A 24,490-nucleotide genomic window follows, 5' to 3' on the forward strand; every position below is an offset into this window, starting at 1 on the left:
CTCGAGCAAATCGATGAACAACGGGAGGATCGTAACCATGACCGTTCAACCTGTGTTTAGCTTTCACGCTCTTTAAAGTGCTTTAAAGTGCTCTTTTAAAGTGCTCTGTAAATAGCAGCAAACATATCTCAATCTATCTCATTTACCATCTTAGCTGCCTTTGACATTGCTGTCACATGGACCCTGCAAAAAATGTTTTTTTCCTTTGATTTTCTGATGCCATATTCTGCGATGTTTTCTCCTCTATAGCTATTTCCATCTACTCACCTTAGTTGGTCGCAACTCTTCCTTCAGCTGCTAAGATCTCTTTCCTACATTCCACCAAAGGCCCAGGGAAAACTCATCCACTTCTCAGGCTTCAGTTTGCCAGAGATTCCTATTTTTCATGCGTAGGTTTATCAATTCCCAACTGCTATTCATTTCCACTTAAATGATTCATGTGTATGTACATTCAAAATATCCAGTACTAACCACTAACACTAATCTTACTATTTCATCAGAGTCAAATGTTCTTTCTTAAATCAGAAACTTGAGAGCCATTTTCTACCACTTTCTATGTACTTGGTCCTTCACCAAATCATGTTTACTCCACGACTGCAAAATGTTTCGCTTCATCCCTTCTTTCCATTGTCATACCTACCATGCAAGTCCAGCCCACCATTATCTTTACCATAATTCATGTAAAAATTGATTAAATTTCTACTTTCTCAATCAGAATATTCACTTCTGCTCCCACTTATTATTTGCATTGAAGCTAGTATAATTTTTTTCCTTTTTTTTGGTTCACACCCAGTGATACTTAGGGGTTACTCCTGACTCTGCACTCAGGAAGTATTCCTGGTGATGCTTGGCGGCCCATTTGGGATGCCTGGGATGAAACTTGAGAGTTTCTTGCGTCAGCTGACTGCAAGGCACTCACAGCGGGTAGGGCATTTGTCTTGCACGTCGCTGACCTGGGTTCAATTCCCAGCATCCCATATGGTGCCCCCTGAGCACCGATAGGAGTGATTCTTGAGTGCAAAGCCAGGAGTAACCCTTGAGCATCGTTGAGTGTGACCCAAAAAAGCAAAAATAAAAAAGGGGGGGGAGAAAAAAAAAGAAAATCGAAGAAAAAAAACACATTGTTTTGCAGGGTCCATGAGCGACAAGTCCTTACCCACAATACTATCTCTCAAGCTTAAGTCAGTATAATTTTTTACCCAAATTTTATTTTATTAAAACATCACGAGTTACAAAGTTGTTCATAGTTGAAATTTTGACACAATGTTGCATCATCAATTCTGCAGCAGTGTCAACTTCTTTCCACCTGTGTTCCCAAATTCCCTCTTCTACCCACCCCACTGACCCAGACTCAGCATGCTATCTTGACAGGTACCTTTTATGTTTGACTATTAAAGTTTGGGTCTCACAATTTTAGTGTTGTTGACTCTGGTTTGTATAGTTAGCTCTATCATTCCTTAAAATCACTGATGTATGTGAATTCCCTTGACCCCTGTGCCCACTGCTTCTCATCTATTTCTTCTCTTGCACCCCTTCACTTTTTCTTTCCTTCTCCCTATATTCTGTGGCCATAGTGGATCTAGTCAACCCACCTTAAACCATTTCCTCTAAATAACATATATAAGTGATATCATCCTGTGTTTGTTCTTCTTTTGGCTTACTTCATTTAACATGATATCTTCCAGTTCCATTCATGTTGTAGAAAATTTCATGATTTTTATCATTCCTTACAGCTGTGTATTCCATATTCTACATCTTCATGATCCACTTAACTATTGTTGGACACCCAAGTTGATTCCAAACCTTAACTCTTGTACTGAGTTCTGCAATAAATAATGGTGTGCATATGTTCTTTTGAATGAATGTTTTTCCATCCTGAGGGTAAATTCCCAAATGTGGATTGCTGGGTCATATGGTAGTTCAATGTTACGTTTACTGAGAACTCTCCATACTGTTTTCCATAGGGGTTGAACCAGACAACATTCTCTCCAGCAGTGGATGAGAGTTCCTTTTTCACCACATCCCTGCCAGTACTAAATGGGAGAAAATATTTGGCATCAACACATCAGTTAAAGGGTCATAGTACTCACAAAGATCAACAACAATACTATCAAAAAAAATCCCATCAAAAAATTGGGAGAGGGGCTGGAGCAATAGCACAGCTGGTAGGGCATTTGCCTTGCACGCAGCCAACCTAGGTTCGATTCTCAGCATCCCATAGGTCCTCCAAGCACCGCCAAGAGTAATTCCTGAGTGCATGAACTAGGTATAACTCCTGTGCATCGCTGGCTGTGACCCAAAAAAGCAAAAAAAAAAAATCGGGAGAATAAATGAACAGGCACTTCTCTAAGGATTTCCAAGAGATGGCCAACAGGCATATAAAAAATGCTCATACCACTTATTATAGGGGAAATCCAAATCAAGATGACGATGAGATACTATTTCACACCAGTAAGAACAGCACTTATTAAAAATAATGTGAACAAGCAGTCCAACATTTTAAAGTAAATCTTATGGCGCTATGCTCTATCATCTGCTCATAAATGCAATACAAAACACAAATAAAATATAGTCACTTTTTAAAACACCAAGAACCAGTTTCTACCTCTGTCTTTTTATCTTTAGTTCTCCTTTCACTGTCTGTTCCTCAGGATCTCAAGTGCTTCCTATGTAAATTTGTATAGGAGCTCCTATGAAGCTCCTTTGCCCTCCCCACTATACACATAACCACCTACTCAAAATCAAGACACTTTTCTAATTTCTAAAAAAACCTTTTGCTAAGACTAACTACCTTTGTACAGGAACTACCTGCTTTACTTTTCATTGATTTGATTTCATGGTTATGCATTTAATGTTTCTTTCGGCTATATCTGTAAAGGAAGGGAATATGTTTCTGGTGGATATACTTCTATACGAGACACTTTATACAGTTTTTTCAGCCATTTCTTATTAATCTTGTCACCATTAGTATGTGATGGATATTAGTTACACATAGTCCTTCTTAGATAGACATTAAAGAAAATGTCACTTTGTTGCATAATTTGAAAATTGTATGTCTAATAATGCATTACTATAAATCATGGAGATGTCAAAATTACATCTTTAGTCATATGTTATAATAATGAAATAGTCTCCATTTTTATTTTAATCACATTTTATGTCTTTAAACATAGAGAATGAAAATTGTGCTTTCTGTATTATACCATAATGAAATCATCTCTGCATCTGTTTGTGGTGATGGTTACACTGTTTAGTTTATAAGATGTCCTATGCGTTTTTCTTTAATGTGGATGTGATTTCTATTCTAGTGTGTTCTCTCCAGCATTATCTTTAGGACATGAAAATCAGTCTGTTATTTTATTATTAGTAAAATGGGCACCACCTTTTCAATGGTTATTTGCTGTTAGAAGCAAAACGTTTGTTGCTTAAAGACAAATGTTTTACATGAAAGTTAGATAAAGCTAAAAAATAGAATCTTTTCTAGCCTATTTCTACCCCAAAGATAAATATATACTATTTTCCTTCTAGTGATAACTAGCTTGCTTTTTTGTAGAGTGAGGTCATTAAAGCATCCAAAATGGTTCCAAATGCCAAGCTTCACACATGACTCTTTGATTCTCAAAGCTGTCATGTAGGTAAAAATCACACGTATTGAAGAAACACAGTAATGACAGCTCAGAAGATGATGCTGCATCTTGAAAGTAATTGAACCATTTAGCCACCATTTACTTGCTCAGGATTTTTCCTCAGAAATGACCCTTTGATAAAATCCTATGTTCTGGCAGCATGCTGAATTCTTTGCCTTTTGGATAAGGTTAGTGCTCTTTAAGGCATCTTTTAAAACTTCAACTAACCATGCTATCTTCCTCATTCTCCATTGTATTGCTCAAGTTCAGTTCCTATCTTAAAGCACAGGTTTACAAACTGTAGTCAGCCAAAAAGTTACCTGGAATGTTCTATAAACCACAGGTTTCTGGAAGCCATATGCAATTTCTGGTTCAGTAGGCCTCAGCGAGGGTAGGAGAATATGCAATTCAAAGATGTTTTCTTTGAGGCTTGAAGATATTGATTAAGGGCCCATGCTTTGAGAAGTCTTGTCCTAAGGATAAAACCTTTTCCAGAACAACCAGCACTCTTTAATACCCAACTATGTATGGATGACTTTCCTCTTTCTTCTTTCTTACATCTTCTAGTTTAGCATTGTCCCGTAGGAATATGATGTAGGAAGCCATGCATGCAAATATTTCTAAAGTTTTTAATTTAACTATAGCAATTTTAAATGTTATTCGTGATACAGTTGTTTCAGAGATTCAGTATTTCAACACCAATTCCACTGCTAGTGTGACCTTCCCTCCACCAATGTCCCCAGTTTCCATTCCAGGCCCCAAGCCCACCCCCTTAACAAATTTATTTCATTGTGCTTGTTACAACAAAATTATGAGTGGAATTATCAGAAAATAGCTCAATAAAAGTCAATTAGTGATCATTGTTACATCTCCCAATGGTGTTACTAAAGTCATGGAGGATTTACTGAGTTGGTTGGTGCCTGTTGAACCTTCTGTGTTATTGTTTTTGATCACTGAGCTTGGTGAACTTCTATGTAACTTTCACATTAAATCTTCTATGTTCATACTGGGCTGTTAGTATTATAAAATTTGGAGGAGAGCCGAATGGTTTATATGTTAGAGGAGGTTGTATTTGGCAGCTTCTGAGCCTAGCCAGAAGAGAGGGAACTGTTCATTCCCAGTCCAAGAAGGCTTCAGAGTTTCCAACCAAAAATCTCCCTATTCCCAGGTCCCATGATTTGGTGGCTTGACAGCTTTTTCCATGTGTGTAATTTTTTAACATATTATTTCATTTAAATCATTTTTTGAAATTTTCTAAAATCAGTTATACTAACTAATATTTAGAGACAAAATTAATTTATATTCCTCAATATATTCAAACTATTTTACCAACATGTAGTTGATACAAGAACTATTAATGTAAAGGTAAAAGGTAAAGGCCCTCCCGTTGATCGTTGATTTGCTCGAGCAGGCCCAGTAATGTCTCCATTGGAGACTTTGTTGTTACTGTGTCTGGCATATCGAATACTCTCGGTAGCTTGCCGGGCTCTCCGAGAGGGGCGGAGGAATCGAACTCGGGTCGGCCATGTTGGCCGCGTGTAAGGCGAACGCCCTACCCGCTGTGCTATCACTCCAGCCCGTATGACTAATATCATAATTTATTAATATATTACATAATTATATAATATATAATTATAACTAGGCTGGAGTGATAGCACAGTGTGTAGGACGTTTACCTTGCATGCGGCCAACCTAAGTTCAATTCCTCTGTCCCTCTCAGAGAGCCTGGCAAGCTACTGAGAGTATCCCACCCACACAGCAGAGCCTGGCAAGTTCCTCGTGGCATATTCAATATGCCAAAAATAGTAACAACAAGTCTCACGATGGACATGTTACTGGTGCCCACTCAAGCAAATAGATGAACAATAGGAGGACAGTGCTACAGTACAATATACATATTAGGTTTAAAGTCATACTTGGTGTTTAAAATCAGAGGTATGTAGCTTTAAGCAGAAGCCATATTCATAGCCAATGTGTTTGATCCAAGATATTATTGTTTTTCATTGATTATCTGAGATGTACCTTTTGCACTTACACCACATTTAATTTTTTTTATTTTTTTTAATATTAGTGAAACACCATGAGGTACAGTTGTAGATTTACAAATTTTTGTGCTTGGATTTCGGTCATACCATGATCAAATACCCATCCCTCCACCAGTGCCCATTTTCCACCACCAGGATAATATCCCTCCCCCCTCACCCCCCATCCCCCCATCCCCCCCGCCACTGTGGCAGGGCATTCCCTTTTGTTCTCTCTCTCCTTTTGGATGTTGTGATCAGCAAAAGAGGCATTGAGTGGCAAACATGTTCAGTCCGGTCTACTTTCAACCTGCATCTCCCCTCCTGGGAGGATCCTCCAAACACCCTCCATTTGGTGTTCCCTTCTCCATCTGAACTGTCCTTTCCCCTAGAATACCCGACTGGCCTCTAAACTATGGAGTAATCCTCCTGGTATTGATCTCAGCTATTCTTGGGTATTAATCTCATATTTTGTTATTTTATATCCCCCAGATGAATGCAATCTTTCTATGTCTATCCCTCTCTTTCTGACTCATTTCACTTAGCATGATACTTTCCATATTGTACCACTTGTATGTAAAGTTCATGACTTCATCTTTTCTAAGAGCTACATAGTACTCCATTGTGTAGATGTACCAAAGTTTCTTTAGCCAGTCATCTGTTCTTGGGCACTCAGGTCTCTTCCAGTTTCTGGCTACTGTAAAGAGTGCTGCAATGAACAAACAAGTGCAGATGTCACTTCAGCTACACATTTTTGCCTCTCTGGGATATATTCCCAGGAGTGGTATCGCTGGGTCAAATGGGAGCTCAATTTCTAATTTTTTGAGGAACATCCATACTGTTTTCCAAAAGGGCTGAACCAGTCGGCATTCCCACCAACAGTGAAGGAGTGTCCCTTTCTCGCCACATCCGTGCCAGCAATGGTTGCTTTTGTTCTTTTGAATGTGGGCCAGTCTCTGAGGTGTGAGATGGTATCTCATTGAATACCACATTTAATTTTATATTAGCTACAATTCAAGTGTTCCATGGTCCCATATGACTGTGGCTGCTTTAATAGACCACACAGGCCTGAAGCCTTAGAGTGAAGGAAGCTGGAGTATGGACTTTATAGGATCTGCCCATTCCTTTCTAGGACACACCCCATTTCCTTTTTTAAAAAAAAAAAATTTTTATTAGTGAAACACCATGAGGTACAGTTGTAGACTTATAAATTTTTGTGCTTGGGTTTCAGTTATACAATGATCAAGTACCCATCACTCCACCAGTGCCCATTTCTTACCACCACGGATCCCACTATCCCTCCCACCCCCCAATCCTCCCATCCCACCCTGCCTCTGTGGCAGGGGATTTTTTTGTTCTCTCTCTCCTTTTAGGTGCTGTGGTTTGTAAAAGAGGCATTGAGTAGCAATCATGTTCGGTCTATAGTCAACTTTCAACATGCTTCTCCCATCCTCGGAGGATCCTCCCAACACCCTTTATTTTCACCCCATTTCCTATGTGGTGTATGCGGTTATATGATCAGATATCGGGTAATAAGGGAGAAAGGAACATTATGTATTTGTAAGCCTTAACTTTAAAAATGCTTACTTGGGACCAGAGAGATAGTACAAGGGCTAACACAGTAGTTCATTCCAAGTACCACATGGTCTCCCTGCACAGAAAGAGGAGTAAGCCCCATTGGGTAAGGTCCAAATCACCAGTCTGCCAATAAAATAACTAAATACCAATAGAAAACTTAGAACAAAAATGGTGCCTTGCTTTTCTATCTCCTTATCTCTTTTCTTCTCCATCAGCATCCCATCTAGCAAGATAATCCATGTTAACAACATAATGTTTGTGCTTCTTTATTTTTCTTCATCCTCATATAATCTTACACAAACATTGACACAGAAGTTTGTTTGTCTGTATCCATTTTAGTCAAATAGGATCATATGGCACACACTTCTCCACATAATTCTACTGTTAGTCAATAACTTGTGAAAGCCTTTACAATTCAGCTGAATGTTGGTTGTAGTTCATTATTGAAATGACTTCAGAAGATGCCATGGAGTAGGGGAAGATAATTTATCAGTAATTCTCTTTTATTGGTGAACTTTTGTGTTTAGCCATTTTTTCCCTAACCATTAAGAAATATGCTGAACATAAATTTGAGGAAGTAAAAGAGAGCAAACAAAAGGATATAATAGATAAATTATATCTAAATGGAAGATAGGATAATTTTTCTATATATTTTCATCAACTCTGCCTTTAACTTAGCTTGTGGTTTTATTGTCAGCTGTTTCAACTTTGTCCTACCACATCTGAGCCCTTTCAGAAAAGCAGTGATTATTTGCAAACTAAGTAATCACTTTATATCACTTTCCTAATAAGTTTTTTTTTGTGGGGGGAGTCACACCTGGCGATGCACAGGGGTCACTCCTGGCTCTGCAGTCAGGAATTACTCCTGGCTATGCTCAGGGGATCATATGGGATGCCGGGGATCGAACCTGGATCAGCCACATGCAAGGCAAATGCCCTACCGCTGTGCTATCGCTCCAGCCCCACTTTCCTGATAAACTCCTCCACAATGAACAACTGGTTCAGACGAATGTATCTCTCTCCATATCTTCCTTTCAATGCTCTCAATTCAGGTATTCTCTTTATCAGCTCAGTGACTGGTGAGAAATAAACAAGTTTGGAGGGAAATCTAAGTAATGGTGACTTTACTACTATAAGCCTCCTCACTTTGCAAAAAAAAATAGTTGACAGTAACGAGATTCATATCTTCAGTGATGCTTTAAAAATCAAAGAATATGGAATTTGTCATCTACACAAAGAAGCATATACTGTAACATAGGTAGAAAAAGCATAAATAGAATGATCAATTTATAGCAACAATTCTCATTTATTGAGGATATGTGACAGTCCTGAGTGCTATACAGATATTCATTCATTCTTTTCTTCAAAAGTACCATAATTATAATTATGATCTTAAAATTATATTACCATCCTCAACTGCATGACTGAGGACAATGAGATCAGATGGAGAAATGGTAAGCATAGGACCCAGAGATGGCAAGCTCAACTGCAGAACACCTAACTCCTCCTTTAATGAAGAAGTGACACATCACTTATCTCATCTCTCTTGAATCTCCTGCAAAAATAAAACATTCTGCAGGAAAGCCAGCTTCCCATGTTCAGGATTGCTGAGAAGATATAAGAAAGTGATCTGAAGACTAATTCAAAACTTTAACAAAGATCAGCTCGTCTTCGTTCTGCTTGGAAAATGGCACTAAACAACTGATCAGAGCAAACAAAGTTGATAAAACGGTCCCTTCTAGGTTGTTTTCTGACCACAAATATCTCTATGTATTTGATGTTGAGCATACATGGTCATCCAGGGCAGAACCTGAGTTGCCGGGGTCCTATAGTCTGAGAAAGTCAGCCTTTATTCTATTGTGCAGCTTGCCTGCATCCTTCCGCTCTGGGCTCCAGCTCTTGCATTTTACTTAATTGGAGCACCAGGCTATAAATCTTACCTACTTAAGGGCCAGAAAACTCTCTGGAGCTCTCAAACTGAAATTTGTGTGGGAGTTCGGCAATATTGAATTTTCAAATAAAATGATTAACAGGTGCCTTTAGGGCAGCCTCAGAGAAAACAATCCTTCCTGAGTCTTGCCACCTTAATAGGAGAAGCATTTTGTTCTTTGGTTTAATAAAATGGTTGGGAAATAATGAAGGGATGAGTGAGTGACTAAATGCAGGTAGAGAGAGGCACTCCATTCTCCCTTCTGGAAGTTGCCTTCAGCAAATTGGAATCTGCTCACTGCTTGCAGGCCAGACCTAACAAGGCCATTGGAACATGTTACTAGGGACGTTTCAATCACTTAGTTCAATTTTAACTGCAATCGTCAGTAATTGCTGGTTTTTCAGAAACATTGTGTCCAAGATTTTAATAGTCAGAAATGGGTACATCTGATCAGAAAGCCTGTTTGCTTTCTGATCTAGCACAATAACATCTACCAGACTTCATGAAGCAGAGAATTAAAATCTATTAAGAAGGACACACTCCAATCCAATTCAACCTCACACTGAAGAGCACAAGCCTTCTATCTGCTGAAACAAGGATTTCCAGACTTGACAAATAAATATAGGGAGTTTACGACCTTCCGCAATACGAATCTGCTTCAATGATGCAGCGGGAAGACCATTTACAACCAATTTCTAAAACACACGAGTCTTCGATAATAAATTTTCAAATCGAGTCCCCAAATTGCAATACTCCAAAGTGGAACTACGAAACACGATGAGGTGTTTGCGAGAGGAAAGCTTTTGAAAGGATGTGATAGGAATTTATAATCTGGAAGTGTCAATGAAGAGGTCGCAAGCAGCCTGATTCCCGCAGAGTCTGGGAAGAAGGATGCTTGACTGTCAAGAGAATCTGTGTCAGGGAGCAACGATGAGAGAGCACTTCACCCAGAGACACTCCCAAATACCCTGTCTGCCTTCCACACAGACCCCCAGTGCCATACTGCCTTCTTAGCCATATTTGCTTCTGGGGAGCAATTCCAATTCTACAGTTACACCAAGAACTGCGTAAAACTGCAGGAAGGACCTACTTCTGCCTCTCTGGGGAATTTTGAGCCACTTCCTTTTCACCCCCAAAGCCTAATTCACCCTAGGCGCCCATATTTTCTCTCAAAACAAAAACAAACCCACAAGACTGAAATATCTTAGACTTTACCTTTCCCTCTATCCCAAATCACTCTCCTGATGCCACTAAACCCCAGGGGAAAGGAAAAGAAGTTCCTCCTCAAGCAGAGATTTACCATATGCATGAAGTGTGGGCAAGTGTGGGATTCGCCACACCTGAATCCCAGCTTAATCACCTCAGACATACTGTGTGACTTTCTCAATGTCGACTGAAACATTCTGGTATCACCTATAAAATACAGAAAACAGTTGCTCAGGTGTGGCGGAAGTAAAATCATTCATGAAGATGTTTTAAAGGAATTCAGGAAGGTACTATCTGAATCTACTTGTCAACTGAATTTTGACTTCCTCTGAAATCCTCCAAGACAAAAGCAGGGAGTCAGAACTGCAGAACATACAATAACAACTACCATTTGCCGCAAATAATCCCATGCAAAGGTTTTCCTCAAGGTAATCACTGGGGAACCAAGAACACAAGGGTTGGAAATCATGCTTCTTCTGGTGCTTAACTCTCTGCTCTTTGTCAAGATCCTTAATCTTTCTGACCTTTACTTTTCTCGTTTGTGTCTTGGGACCCCAGATAACCACCTAACAGAATTACACTGAATATGAAATATGAGGAGAATATATAAATCAGCTCTGTAAACTAGAGAGGAACTTCCCATTCTGTGGCTAAGCACATATCATCTGCTTAGCACAGAATGACTTGAAATAGCCTGTTTGTTTTTGAGCTTTTTGCCAGTTCACCCCACTAGAATGTCAGCTCCCTGGAGGCAGAAACTCTGCCTTATCCTCATGCTTGGAGCACTCTTTTTCTGAATGGCTATTTATTTTATTACCTCAGTGCTAGATAAGCACACTGGCAGTCTATCCCGAAAGTGCATTAGAAACAAGCAAAAAAAAAAAAAAAAAAAAAAAAAAAGAAGAAGAAGAAAAGAAAAAAAAGAAAAAAAAATCCCTCATGGGCCCCCTCTTGTTATTTTGCATTGTAGCAGTAATGAACAATTTACCTTCTTTCTATATTTTTGGAATTCTCTGTATGTAAAGAAAGACTCTTCTCCCTAGAGAAACTATGAGTACCAGGTAATCTAGTCTCAGTTCTCTTTGCAGCTCGGTATGGGCATTTGACAAGGGCTATCTCCAGATTTACCTGTTACAAACCCTGAACTGGGTACCAGTAATTTCAACACCACCAGTTTCCAAACTAGCGAGACTCAGAATGAGGCCGTTGTACTAAATGCTTTAGGCCAATCCATCCAGGAACACCCTGGTTAGTGCTACTGATGGGGAAATATATAGCATATAGCACAGCGATAGGGCGTTTGCCTTGCACACAGCCAACATGGCCAACTCAAGTTCAATTCCTTCGCTCCTCTCGGAGAGCCCGGCAAGCTACCGAGAGTATCTCGCCCGCACGGCAGAGCCTGGCAAGCTACCCGTGACGTACTTGATATGCTAAACACAGTAATAACAAGTCTCATGATGGAGACGTTACTGGGCCCGCTCGAGCAAATCAATGAACAACAGGAGGACCGTGACCGTGATATTTTCATATATATGTACACACACACACACACACACACACACACACTCATACACAGGAAACATATCTCTTCCAAGGTTAGTCTTCACTGCAACAGATTTTTGTTAATACTTTTGACCCTGGTTCTTGATTATATTGCATCCAAGCTTGAATCTCCTGACTGTTATGGATAAACTCTAGATACAAATTCCTTTAATGAGTATCTTTTATGCTTATTCTCATTATTAGACTGATGGATCATCCTCTTTCCCCAGACATGCCAGTACTTCCACCAGATTCCATAAAACCTAGTCCCCTGAGGGAGATTGTGTTATCCTTCTAAAAATTACTTCACACCTTCTAGCCCTTTCCTTCTATTCCTAGATCAAATTTCACTTCTCAGGGGTCTGCTCCCTTAGGGTCTTATTTTCTATAAAGGATAATCTAATTGGTTGATTCAAACGAATGCATTAATTGCTGACACTAATTTGATATTACCCCAGGACTTAAGCAGACACTTCTAATGTTTCAAGGCAAACAGAAAGGAATGTGCCTTTCTGTCACATAGTGCCTGAGTCTTTGTGTGAAATCTCAAAGATCCTGCATCTATCAAGATAAACCGTATCTAGACTAACTGTGTACAGTAAGGAATGATCACATAGACAATATCGGTGCAACTGAAAGATTTGGTTCTTGATTATGCACACACATACACACTCACACACATATATGCATACAAGCACACATTCACATAATTACCCAATATATTTAGTTGGCTTTTCATTAGTTTTAGAATAAAAAAAATCATCGATGTAGATTGAGCCCTAACATGGTGATGTAAATATTTAACTCTATCAGAAAAGGGGTGGTGAAAATCTTGACCGAGGTGATAATTCAAATGGCTGGAGCACAAGTTTTACGTGCAGAAGGCCAAGGTTTGATTCCTGGAACCATATGGTCCTCACATTCAACTGAGAAGTACCTCCAAATACTGTCCCCAAGAAACCTCCAAGTGATCTCCAAATAACAGGTGATGTGCCTCTCCAAAAAATACATAAAATAAAACCCTTATTTTCCACCCTCACAAATTTCAAGTTGCCAAAATAATATAGGCAACATTACAAGGTTTGCGAATATTAACAAGAGACTTTTGCAAACCAATGAGGACCATATTATTTTCCTAACAGCTAATCCTACCACATTATTGTTTTCCTGACGCTGGAACTTGGCTCCCTCACCATTTCTTACTACATTTATGGCTCAGCCTTCTTTGTGAAACATACTCTTGTCTTCCCTACATGCACATGCCCCAAACCTTCCCATGGATCCATAATTTCAATCAAATTCTCTGTTCTTCAAATTATCTCCTGTGTTTTTCTTATACAGCACTATTTTCTTTCTTTTTTTTTAAGAAGCCAATTTATTTTTTTTTCCTTTTTTGGGTCACACCCAGCAAATGCTCAGGGGTTACTCCTGGCTTTGCACTCAGGAATTACTCCTGGCGGTGCTTGGGGGACCATATGGGATGCCGGGGATCGAACCCGGGTCGGCCGCATGCAAGGCAAACATCCTACCCACTGTGCTATTGCTTCAGCTTATACAGCACTATTTTCAGGTTGTGTATTAGTTCCTTCATGCAATTGATGTGATGTTTACTATTACAATCAAACATGCATTTGCCTAAAGTGTGACTGGTGTAATTATAGTCTTTCCTTTTCATATAACATCTATGTAGCCTTTAAAAATATATATATTGAGCTACATTTGGCAGTTCTCAGGGCTTACTTATCTATGCACTCAAAGGTAACTCCTGGGTGGGCATAGGGAACTTTATGGGGTACTGGGGACCGAACCCAGATCAACCTCATAAAAGGCAATTATCCTATCCACTTGCCCTTTATCCAATTTACTATCACTCCAGACCTCTCTATGCAGCCTTAACAAGGGGACTATTAGAACTTACTAAAAAAGCAAACTTTAGTGAGTAAATCATCTAGATTCTTACATATATATATATATATATATATATCATAAACCCTTTTATTTTCTCCTGGATTCTGAGATTATTTAAGCTGGAAAAATCATTCCAGACATGTTTTGTCTGACAACTAAATATCTACACAAATATCTTATGGGTTACCTCTGTGAGGCAGAGGAGGGAAATCATATATTCATCTTCCTTGGGTTTCTTTTGAGTGTTTTCTATTGTGGAGAAAAAATACCTTATAAACCTGTTCTTATGTCATAGGTGTGACAAGTCAGTACTCAGATAAATACAGAACAGGAAACCATTATTAAGATTTTACATTTATTTATTTATTTATTTTTAAATTGAATCACAATGATTTTTAATGGAATTTTTTTTCATTTTCAAGAAACTACTCCTAGCTCCTAGGGTTGTTCCCAGTGGTCCTCAGGTGACCATACAAAGCCAGGGATAAAAACCAAGACATTGATGTGCAATTCAAGGACTCCAGACCATGAACCTATTTCTCCCGGCCCTAGAAAAAAAAAATTCAAGATTTGCTAGCCTGCTTTTCCTTCTTTCATAGCTCCAATTTTTAATAAGTATTTAAGTTCAACTTTTAAAAACATGAATCCATTCTGAGATTGGGTCAATATTTCCTAAAGTGGAAAATTGGAGAGAAGGGTCTCATTAAGATGTGGTGGGGTGGGAGGGAGATAGTAATAGTCTCCATTACAATTGGTGAGTACTTTGCTTGTTTGCTTAAATACTAGATTTTGTAGTGAGTAAGGAGTGATCTTTTTCTGAGAAGGAGATGATAGGACAAATAAGTTTGGGGATCTCTGGACTAGACCATAAAGTATGCCTATTACTTTTGGGTTTCAGAGTATTTGCCTAAAATTAACTGGATAATCAATCCTAGAAACACCACTTGCACCATGTCTCCTGAGTCATGGTTGACCGTCCTACTAAGTCTTGGTACCAGTATCAGTAGGCGTCACTGATGCCCAAAGGAGCACCAGAGCCTCAACACCCAGGCTTCTTCTCCATAGAAACATTTATTTTAGATAAATTGTATTTTCTGGAGACAAAAAAAGATAGCATAAAACCAGTAAATCTGAACAAGATCTTGGAAAAAACAGTTTAACTTCTTTCTGGCCTTCAGCTCTCTCGTCAACCAATAAATCTGATGAAGATCTTGGAAAAAACACAGTCTCATTTCTTTTTAATCATCAAATTTCTCATCGTCAAGTGCATTTTTAATACTGAAACAAACTGGATTTCTGTACTCTACAATAAAGAGCTTAAACTCAAGCGAAATGATTCAGAAAGAGAGGGATAGACATAGAAAGACTGCATTCATTTGAGGAACATAAAGTAACAAAATAGGAAACTAACACCCAAGAATAGCCAGATAAGTACCAGGAGGTTCACTCCATGGCTTGGAGGCGAGCCACACATACTAGGGGAAAAATCAGCTCAGATAAAGAAGGGAGTATCAAATAAATGGTGTTGGGAGGATCCTTCCAGGATTGGAGATGCATGCTGAAAGTAGACTATAGACCCAATATGATTGCCACTCAATGCCTCTTTTGCAAACACAGCACACAAAAGGAGAGAGAGAACAAAAGGGAATGCCCTGCCACGGAGGCAGGGTGGGATGGGGTTGATGGGGGGTGGGAGGGATACTGGGATCAGTCATGGTGGAGAATGGACACTGGTGGAGGGACGGGTACTCAATCATTGTATAATTGAAACCCAAGCACAAAAATTTCTAAGTCTACAACTCTAAAAATAGTAAAAAATAAAAAAGTTAGATGTAAAACAAAACAAAAAAAAGAGCTTAGACTCAAGGCAAAAGAACACAGCAATGCACTGCTTCTCTTTTCCTGAGCAATCATAGGCATTCTGTGGGTCATACATGCAATGACATGTACACCCCTGAAACAACTTCCTGAACAGGTAGCGTTGGGTAAGATATTTTATATCTCTGAGTTCATTGCTCAGAGGGTAAGCATGTACACCTTGACTGATTTACTGAAAAGATTAAGTGTGACAATTTCCTGGCATGGAGCAAGTGCTCAAGTAATTATTATTTTCTCATTAGTTTTTGATTTATCTGTTAACAAATACTCTATAGCAATATTAGAGAAAGATCTGATTATGAATTTTACCAAAATGTAATGCATAACAGACTAGTTTATGTTATCTCATTATAAACAAATATGCTAACTTGGAATATTTGCCATAGTATGACAATAAGAAGTTATATTTCTTCCATTCAGACCATAAAAAAATGACAAAAACTTCAAGACATATATTCATTTAATTATGCATATCTGAGGTCTATAACATTCTACCTACTGCTAATTGCCACCCACAGTTCTTAATTCTCAGAGCAATGCATGTATGCATGTAAGTGTGTGAGTGTGTGAGTGTATGTTTGTGTGTGTGTGTTCCCAGATTCTTAGGGAAATTGATATATCGCCATTTCTTCTTATTGCAGGCAGCAGAAAAAAAGAAAAAGGAGAGCTGATCACCATTGTTCACATAATAAGCCTTCATCTCCTGAGAGATATTGAGTTATTTCTATCTTCTCTTTCTAGATTAAATAATTCCAATCCCTTTAACCTTTTCTCAGAGGTCCTATTTGCCAGCCTTCAGTTTAATCATTTTCACTGCTCCTCCCTGGAGTCTCTCCAAGTCTTCTGCTTTAAAATATGTTGCTTTTGCCATTGAGTTCACTTTTCTAAGCAACTTCTTTCACATAAAACAAAAGCAAAGTTATCCCTTTCCAGATAAAAGAAAGGACAGATTCCCTGTGTAAATAACTTTTATATAGGATGCTCATATACTCAAAGAAAATTTGCATTTACTCTCACCACTGTGTGAGGGGAAGGGTCCAAAAGAAAACAACTTTAAATAGCCCCAACCATTCATTCTGCTTAATGACTACCTAAATCCCAGCTTCTTAAACTGTGTTGCTTCACTGACTTGTCACATAACTGAATGTATGTGAAGAATGGCTACAATAAAGTTTCAAATGTACAAGAACAAAAAAATGATTTTAAAATTAACCACTTAATGAATCCAACATAGTCCTGGCAGTGCGAGTCCTTCTTGAACTTCTTGAGCAAAAAGGGGATCATGAGTGACAAAAGTTTAATAAGACATGGTCTAAATTACTCATAGGTGGGTAAAACCATTAAACGTCAAACTTGTGTTTGCTTTTACTTATATCCTAGATTTTTTAATGGATGCTCATAAAATCACCATTAACATTAATGTGATCACACAGGAATTTTTAATTTAATAAAAGTCCCTTTAGCTGCCAAGTGGACAGCTGAGAGGTGACATTATTTTCAGGAAGTGTGCCTTTGATTCAATCCTGGTGAAGTGAAAAGGATCCTTTTTAATATTCTCTCAGCCAGTTTATATTTGTGTTTCCTAAGCTGATAATATAGCAGTTCTAAATGAATCTTAAAGAAAGATGTCTAAAAATGGATCTTGTACATACTAGTGAAACAATAAGATTGGCGTATGAGGAACTGGGTGGATACAAAAATTGGCATACCTGTGTCTAAAATCTCTCAACACATATAGAAAGACTGCAGAAGTCACTTTTCATCAAGATCTGCTCTGCATTTTCCTCTGATTGTGTCCTCAAGGTGAATCTACCCTAGAGAGCTAGCCTGTTAGATGCATATGTGCACACACACCCACAGTCAAAATTACCTTGAAAATATTTCAAAATCCTCTTAAGAAATGCTTACTAGAGAGCAAAATGTTTTTTTCCGGGACTTGCTTGTGAGGCACTAATTGGGAAAAAGTTTACTATCTGGGCAAATTAAGTTTAAATTTTTAGTGAAAGAAGTTAGAAATGAGGAGAGAAACTTTTTCCTTCCTCTGGGGTACAGCCAGGAAAACAGGTGGTAGTGGTCATAGAATTGGTTATAGAGTTGAACTTCTGAATCTGCTTTAACTCTGCTCAGAGCCTATATGACCTCACGTTAACTGAATAGAGGGAATTCCGACAATAGGAATCTTGAAAGAATCAGAGACATTCTGGAAAAGTCTGAAGATTCACTCAATTCTGAATCCAGGACAAATTCATAATTTGGTGTGTAATTTTCCCAGAGACACAGATTCCAAAACAATGATTTAAATCCTAAGTCTTCTGGAACTGATACAGTGGTCTTTAATCAGCAGTTAGGTTGACCAGGGAATTATAATCAGAGGATTAAAACAAGAAACTCTCCTGAGCGAAAATGAGTAGTTGACACAGAAGTTCTTTGTTGTTGTTTTTCAATCTGAATAAGTGAAAGTCAAACATTGCTGAGTATGTAATTGTCATTATCAAGCCATTATACCCCTCCTACTCTGCTTGGTTTTCCAAGCCCATGTATTTGTCTTCCAGAATGAAGACAGATATAGAAACACAAATGCTATAGATATGATTGAACAGTTATGGTCTAGAAGTTTCAAGAAAATGGGTGACTAAATCCAGGGCTTATTAGTTTTATTTGATAGATATGCATTATAATAGCTAGTATCCTCATGAAACAAGATTCTGGTTATGCTGTGAAATTGCCGTGAGTTCATTTATTTGATGGTAAAGACAATCTTGTGAATTCTTATCAAGTTGTTAGAAAGTGAAAGCAGGGAGCTGATATTGAAATTTGTCGCTATGTTATTTTATGTAACTGGGGGGGGGGGAGTAGGGAATTGATATTAATGTTTGTTGTCATGTTACCTTATGTTATCTTATGTCTGATAAGTGGTCAGTAATGCTGGGCTAATAGAACTTTAGTGGACACAACTCCATTCATTCCCTCTCCTAATTCAAATAGGTACTTCAGGGGTCAGAGCAATAGTACAGTGAGTAGGGTGCTTGCCTTGCACACAACCAATGCAGGTTCAATCCCCGGGACCCCATATGGTCCCCTGAGCCTACTAGAAGTGACTTCATAGTACAGAGCCATGAGTAATCTCTGCAGACCAATGGGTATGACCCCTACACAAATAAACAAAAACTATGTATTTCAGATACTTATACAAAATTGTTTAAAAGACACAATAATTTGTACCCTCCACCATAATTATCCATTACAATATAGGGGTGGAAGTGTTCATTCCACTTAAATTTCATAATGAGTATTATAAACATGTAACATTGACATTGAGAGGGTTGCAGCAATGGAAGAGAGCAAAAGAAAATAATTAAAGAGAACAAGGTGGGAAGAAACAAAAGAGTGTAAGAAAGTAGTTGAATTTTTTCAACTTCCATCTATAACAAGCAAATGACATTGTTCAGCAAAGCTTTTCTGACTCTGAAAAAGTACAATGAAATTTTTGCTGACTTTCAGAAGCCAACCATTTGGGTCATTCTTGAAAAAAAATAAGAAAAAAGATAGCCAGCAGATTAGAGGAGCTCCATTTATAAAAATCAAATGAACCTCTAACAAAGCTTGTTTGGGACATGAATAAATCATCTGGTCATGAATTATTCATTGTTATCAAGAAACAAACTGGGGATTCCAGGAACCAGGCTTGAGGAGGTGCTGAAAGCAGGCAGTGAGCGAGGTCATTGTCTCATACTCATCAGGGAAGCAAGAGAATGATGGGGCTGAGGGTTACCATCAAGGAATGCAGAACGTGCTAGACGCCCCCCGCAAACATACTCAAATTTCAGCAGCCACTTCAACAGTGCTTATGCTCCAGAAGATAAAGCAAATAGAACTTCATCCACAGACCCTTACTTTAGAAAATTGCAAGCACTCAGCAAACAATAAGACCCGTTGAACCATTTGGATCATTTTTATTACCCTTGGGGAATACAAACAGTGTGTAAAAGACACTAGGGTTGACAGCTTGCAGTTACACAAGACAGCGAGGCAATTCTTTGATGATGATTTTAAGTGGGGACCTCTACATTTGAAGGCAGGGTACAGGGCGGGAGGTGGGGCGGGTGAGGGGGCAGGGTACTTGACCGTTTTTTGGTTTTCTTTCTCTTTTTTTTTTTCATTTTGTTTTGGTGGGAGGTGCTCATGAGTAGGGAGGAGAAACGAAGGCTTCCAGATTTAATTAACTAATCAATGTATGTATATGTTCCAGGTCCAAACTGCTTTGCAGGAACCACAATAATTCCGGCTGGCATTGAAGTGAAAGTGGATGAATGTAACATCTGTCACTGTCACAATGGAGACTGGTGGAAGCCTGCTCAGTGTTCAAAACGCGAATGCCAAGGCAAGCAGATTGTGTAGAACCAATTCCTGGCCGATGACAAGTTCTCAAAAGAGGAAGCTATGGCTGCTACACTGCACATGTTTAAAACTAAACAAAACCAACCAACAAACTCCTGCCAGCTACAACAGGGTCACCAGCAAAACCTTTTAGGGTTGACAAAAGTGAATATTTTGCTAAGAGGAAATTTCTCTCTTACTCTATAAAATATATATAAAATATAGCTCTCCAACCCGCTTTTGATATTCTCCTTGCTTGATGGTGACTTACCATCTTGCTTGATGGTGATTTCTGAAGCAAAAAGGAAGAAAGAGTCTCAAAGAGGCTCAAGTTCTGGTGAATTCACTAGCCTGCCAGCTCACCTTTCACTGATTCACTTCCTTTTTTATTCTTCTATAGATCACCAGGCATTCTTCTCTTAATGTATTTTCTTTTGGGTTATAGTTGTTTTCATCGTCAGAGGCTAAGGGTCTGGATTTGACTGCACGATAGAATTCTGAATTGTGTCCACCAAGCTCTGGGAAAGGAATGTCAGGGGTGAGGACCCTACCTGACCAGGAAGACATAGAAGCATCTACCCATCAGTCTTCTCAAGTAAACCAAGGCTTGTTGAGTGAGAAAAGAGAGGTGCTCACTTTGGATGAACCCATTCGTCTGCGGGATGGGAAAGTGGTGCTTGGTGCATTACATAGGGGGGGTTTACAATTTGACCCTTCCAAACCACACACTTCATGACAAAATCTTGAAACTGCCAAACAAAAACACAAACGTGGGCGGTACACCGTGACCCTGAGTCAAAAAAAAAAAATTGCAAAGGGAGTCAGGTCATCAAAACGATAACATTAATCACTAGTCCTCCTCATGAGGCGGGATTTGAGTTTGGCGGATACCTGAACACACTCTAAACCCACTTGATTGCCTGCCACTGTAAACACAGAACCAGGCTGAGAGTAGCCCCCACTGTGAATCTGAGCACTTCTGAACACCCCTGACACTGTTTGAATTCCAATTAGGCTGATAGCCAGGTATAGTTGCCACAGGGAACGCTTGGGGTTCAGAACTGCGTTTGCCACGGTAGTTATGACCACTCAGCCCTATGTCTAAAACTACAGATTCAGGACACAATTTCCACCTCAAGTGCTGCTTTAAAATTAAAGAGTAGGGTAGAGTGAGTCTTGCACAATATGATTCCATTTGTTGAACTTTTTTTTAAAAAAATGTATATATTAGCTACTCAATAATTAAAGTGAAACTTTGAAGAGTCTCAAGGTTGCCCTGGTAATGCTGCTAGTATAGTAACAGAAAAATAAAATAAAATACACAGGGTATCTGATACCACCTCGATTAAAGTGCAAATTCAGCAATTCTGAAACCACATGGCATAGTTAGTTGCTTATTTCACTCTCTTGTCTTGAAAACCCTGGCACAGATCTGGTGGGGTCCTTGAAGAAAAGCTAAGGTTATATTCATCATCTGTATTCTTTCCTTTTATGCTCCTACCCAGACCTGGCCTTGGCCATCGCTCCTGTGTAGGGTCACCTTCTAGAATAAAGTTTCTCAATCAGTGCTGTTGACATTTGGGGCCAGACAATTAATTGTGGTGGGAGCAGTTCTGTGCATTTGGAAAGGTTAAGCAGCATTTTTGGACTCTATTCACTCAATGTCAATAGCAATACCCTAGTTGTAATAATTGAATGTTGCCAGACATTGCCAAGTGTGACTAAGGGAGGGGTTAGAAAGTAAAATTCCCTCTGCTTGAGAAGCCAAGATCTAGAATCATCTGTGCAGAGTTCCAGGAAGGGATACCAGGGAAATCCTGGCTAAAGCTGGCTTTGGGGAGTCTCTGAGCCCTTTGGATGTGCACAATCAGCGCCCCCCCTCTTTCCAGAGGAGAGGTCAATTCTTCCAAAGGGAGGGATGCTTCTCTATCCACCTCAGGACCCATTTCTTTAGTCTGTCAACTGGGGTTTTTTTTTTTTCATTTTAAAATTGGCAGCCTCTCCTTCCTGAAAGCATCTCCAATCACCAAAATAAAAGTCATCATTTTCAAAATTATTGTGTTGATGAATGGGACGTGACACTTGTCACGCATACTGTGCTCATGTTGAGATCCAAACAGCCATGCCGGCACCATCCAAGGAAGAATAGGAAGCCGCCTCCCTTTAGAACACCGATTTGCAGCAAGGTTGGTGCCTTTCAGTCGCCACCATGGATACATCATAGAGACAGTCATGAATCATTCATGAACAATTCTGCATGATTTATTCCTGCACTCCAAAGCGAAGGCATTCCACACTGCAGCTTGTGTCTAGACAGAGATGCATTATAGAGCTTTGTTTGCCCTGAGGTTGCCTGTTGCCAGCTCAAAAAAAAAATCCACACTCTTGGAAAGAAATAATAATAATAAATGACAGGAATAAAGTTTGAAACCCAGAAAATAGCATTAATAGAGCCACGGAGCATAGTAGCCTATTTATTATTACGAAGTGACTATGTCATTTTTGGAAAAACAGAAAGAGAGTGCAACAAGAAGGCCAGGGTAAAGAAATGTTGCATCAAAGTCTTCACACAGCGATCGTCACAGCAAGAATTTACTAGAATACCGAATCTAAACATCAAGAAACTCTCTTTTGAGGGTTTGAGAAAGAAGGCTATTCATTGGCCTCTGTTACCAGCCAGAGAGAGGGATTTTGTTGTTGATTTTTTTTCTCTCCCTCAGAGTTTTACTACAAGCTGTTTTCTTTTAAGACTTTGTAGCACCGACATTTCCCCCTTTTGGGAGAGATGAACCTATACTGTGACAGAATTTCTCATAAAACAAGAAGCATTTTACAACTTCCTTCGACCCAGGTCACTGAGAAATTCTTTCCAAACTCTGAACAACAGAGTTCCGGTCTCTTCTGTTGTTTTTGGGTTTTGCTTTTGTATTTTATTTGTTTGTTTTTGCTTCGAAGGCTTGTTTGCAGCCGCATCGTCGCCTCTGCCTCTGTCCTACTCCTCTTCGCCCTTTGGTTCTCGGCTTTAACGACAGCTCTGTTTAAATAAGGGATCAACATCCTGTATGTCAGCTGATGCCTGTTCAAAAACAATTCAATTTCTAAAATCTTTCCAAAATGGTGTGCCTGAAAACTAGTGAGGAAAAAACAAATAACTCAACAATAAACTGTAAAAAGGGGATTCTAGCAACAATATTTGATGTGTAAAAGAATATATTATTAAAAAATTATTTTGTTAAATATAAAGTGTGTTAACCAACAAGCATTGTCTGTGGCATATTATTATCTTTTCCACTTTTCTCCCTTCTCCTTCCGTTCATAACTTACTGCCTAATTCTCAGCGGCTTCTCCCACCAGAGTTATATTCAATTAGAATCACATATTGGTCTGTGTACATTTTGATTTTTTGTAATACAAGGCAATACGGATTGGAGTGGTCGGGAGGAAGTTTAAGAGTCAACAGTGAAAATGTAAGTGATAGGAAGGGAATATGGCCGACCCTAGGCTAGACACAATGTTAATAACAATCTGCAATTATTGATTTCTTGGTCTGTGAGGGACCCTTTACTGGGCACTGAACCCAAAGAATTCTGTTCAACGCAGAAAATATCTACAAGGGAAGGACTCATCTTTGCTTTGCAGTTGGGAGAGCCAAAACAAAGAATTTATGTGATTTGCTCAAGGACACAAAGGAGTAACGAGCAAAGAAATAATTTTTATTATAACAGTTTCTAAATACACATGATTTTTTTAAAAAAAATAATAGTCATATAAAGAAGTTCTATTTATACAGATCCAATAGCTATCAAGATTTTGTATAATGCTAAATCTATGCCTCTTTCCCTTGAGTATTTTAAAGCAAATATCAAGTATCCTATTATTTCATTTTATCCTTGTATTCTATAAAGATCATTTTCTCCCCAAAAGTAGTAGTTTCTTACTAAACTGTGTATTATCAAAAACTAACAAAATTAATAATAATCCCTCATGACATTTAATGTCAATAAGTATTCATATTTTTTAGAGTTTCTAAAATATGAGGGGGAGGAAGTATATTTATGATGCAAACATTGTATTTGGTGATTATGCCTCTGACAGTTCTGAATAGTCAGAGTCCTGGGTTGCCTTGTTGGAGGGAATAGGCTAAGAAAAATCACTTTTTAAAAGCTCCATGTACAACTCACTCTAGCACCCAGTAAATATAAGCATTCATTAGGGATAATATTTTTTTCTTCTCCTTCAAGCATCCTAATATAAAGAAAAGCTGAACAATATTTTAGTCTCTAAACTACTATTATCTTCTGCTTTGTTGGTGGAAGAAAGCAAAGACCCAACCGCTAAGGAAATGTCTGCATCGAGTTTCCACATATACGTATACAGCCACCATTCCACCAACACTTTCTGAAAATAAGACTAGACTCTCT

At 38.8% G+C, this 24,490-nt stretch overlaps 1 protein-coding gene across 1 annotated transcript in view; it reads left to right on the top strand.

Moving 5' to 3' along the window:
• The window catches only part of VWC2L (von Willebrand factor C domain containing 2 like), a 185,253-nt gene extending 164,918 nt beyond the window's left edge, over positions 1-20,335 (top strand). Inside the window, exon 4 of the mRNA XM_056111820.1 lies at positions 19,942-20,335. Within this exon, the coding sequence (XP_055967795.1) occupies positions 19,942-20,090 (149 nt within the window). The 3' untranslated portion in view covers positions 20,091-20,335. The remainder of the gene's footprint in view (positions 1-19,941) is intronic.
• Positions 20,336-24,490: the final 4,155 nt, after the last annotated feature.

Source organism: Sorex fumeus, unplaced genomic scaffold (assembly GCF_029834395.1).
Source record: "Sorex fumeus unplaced genomic scaffold, SorFum_2.1 ptg000014l, whole genome shotgun sequence".
NCBI classification, from domain to species: domain Eukaryota; kingdom Metazoa; phylum Chordata; class Mammalia; order Eulipotyphla; family Soricidae; genus Sorex; species Sorex fumeus.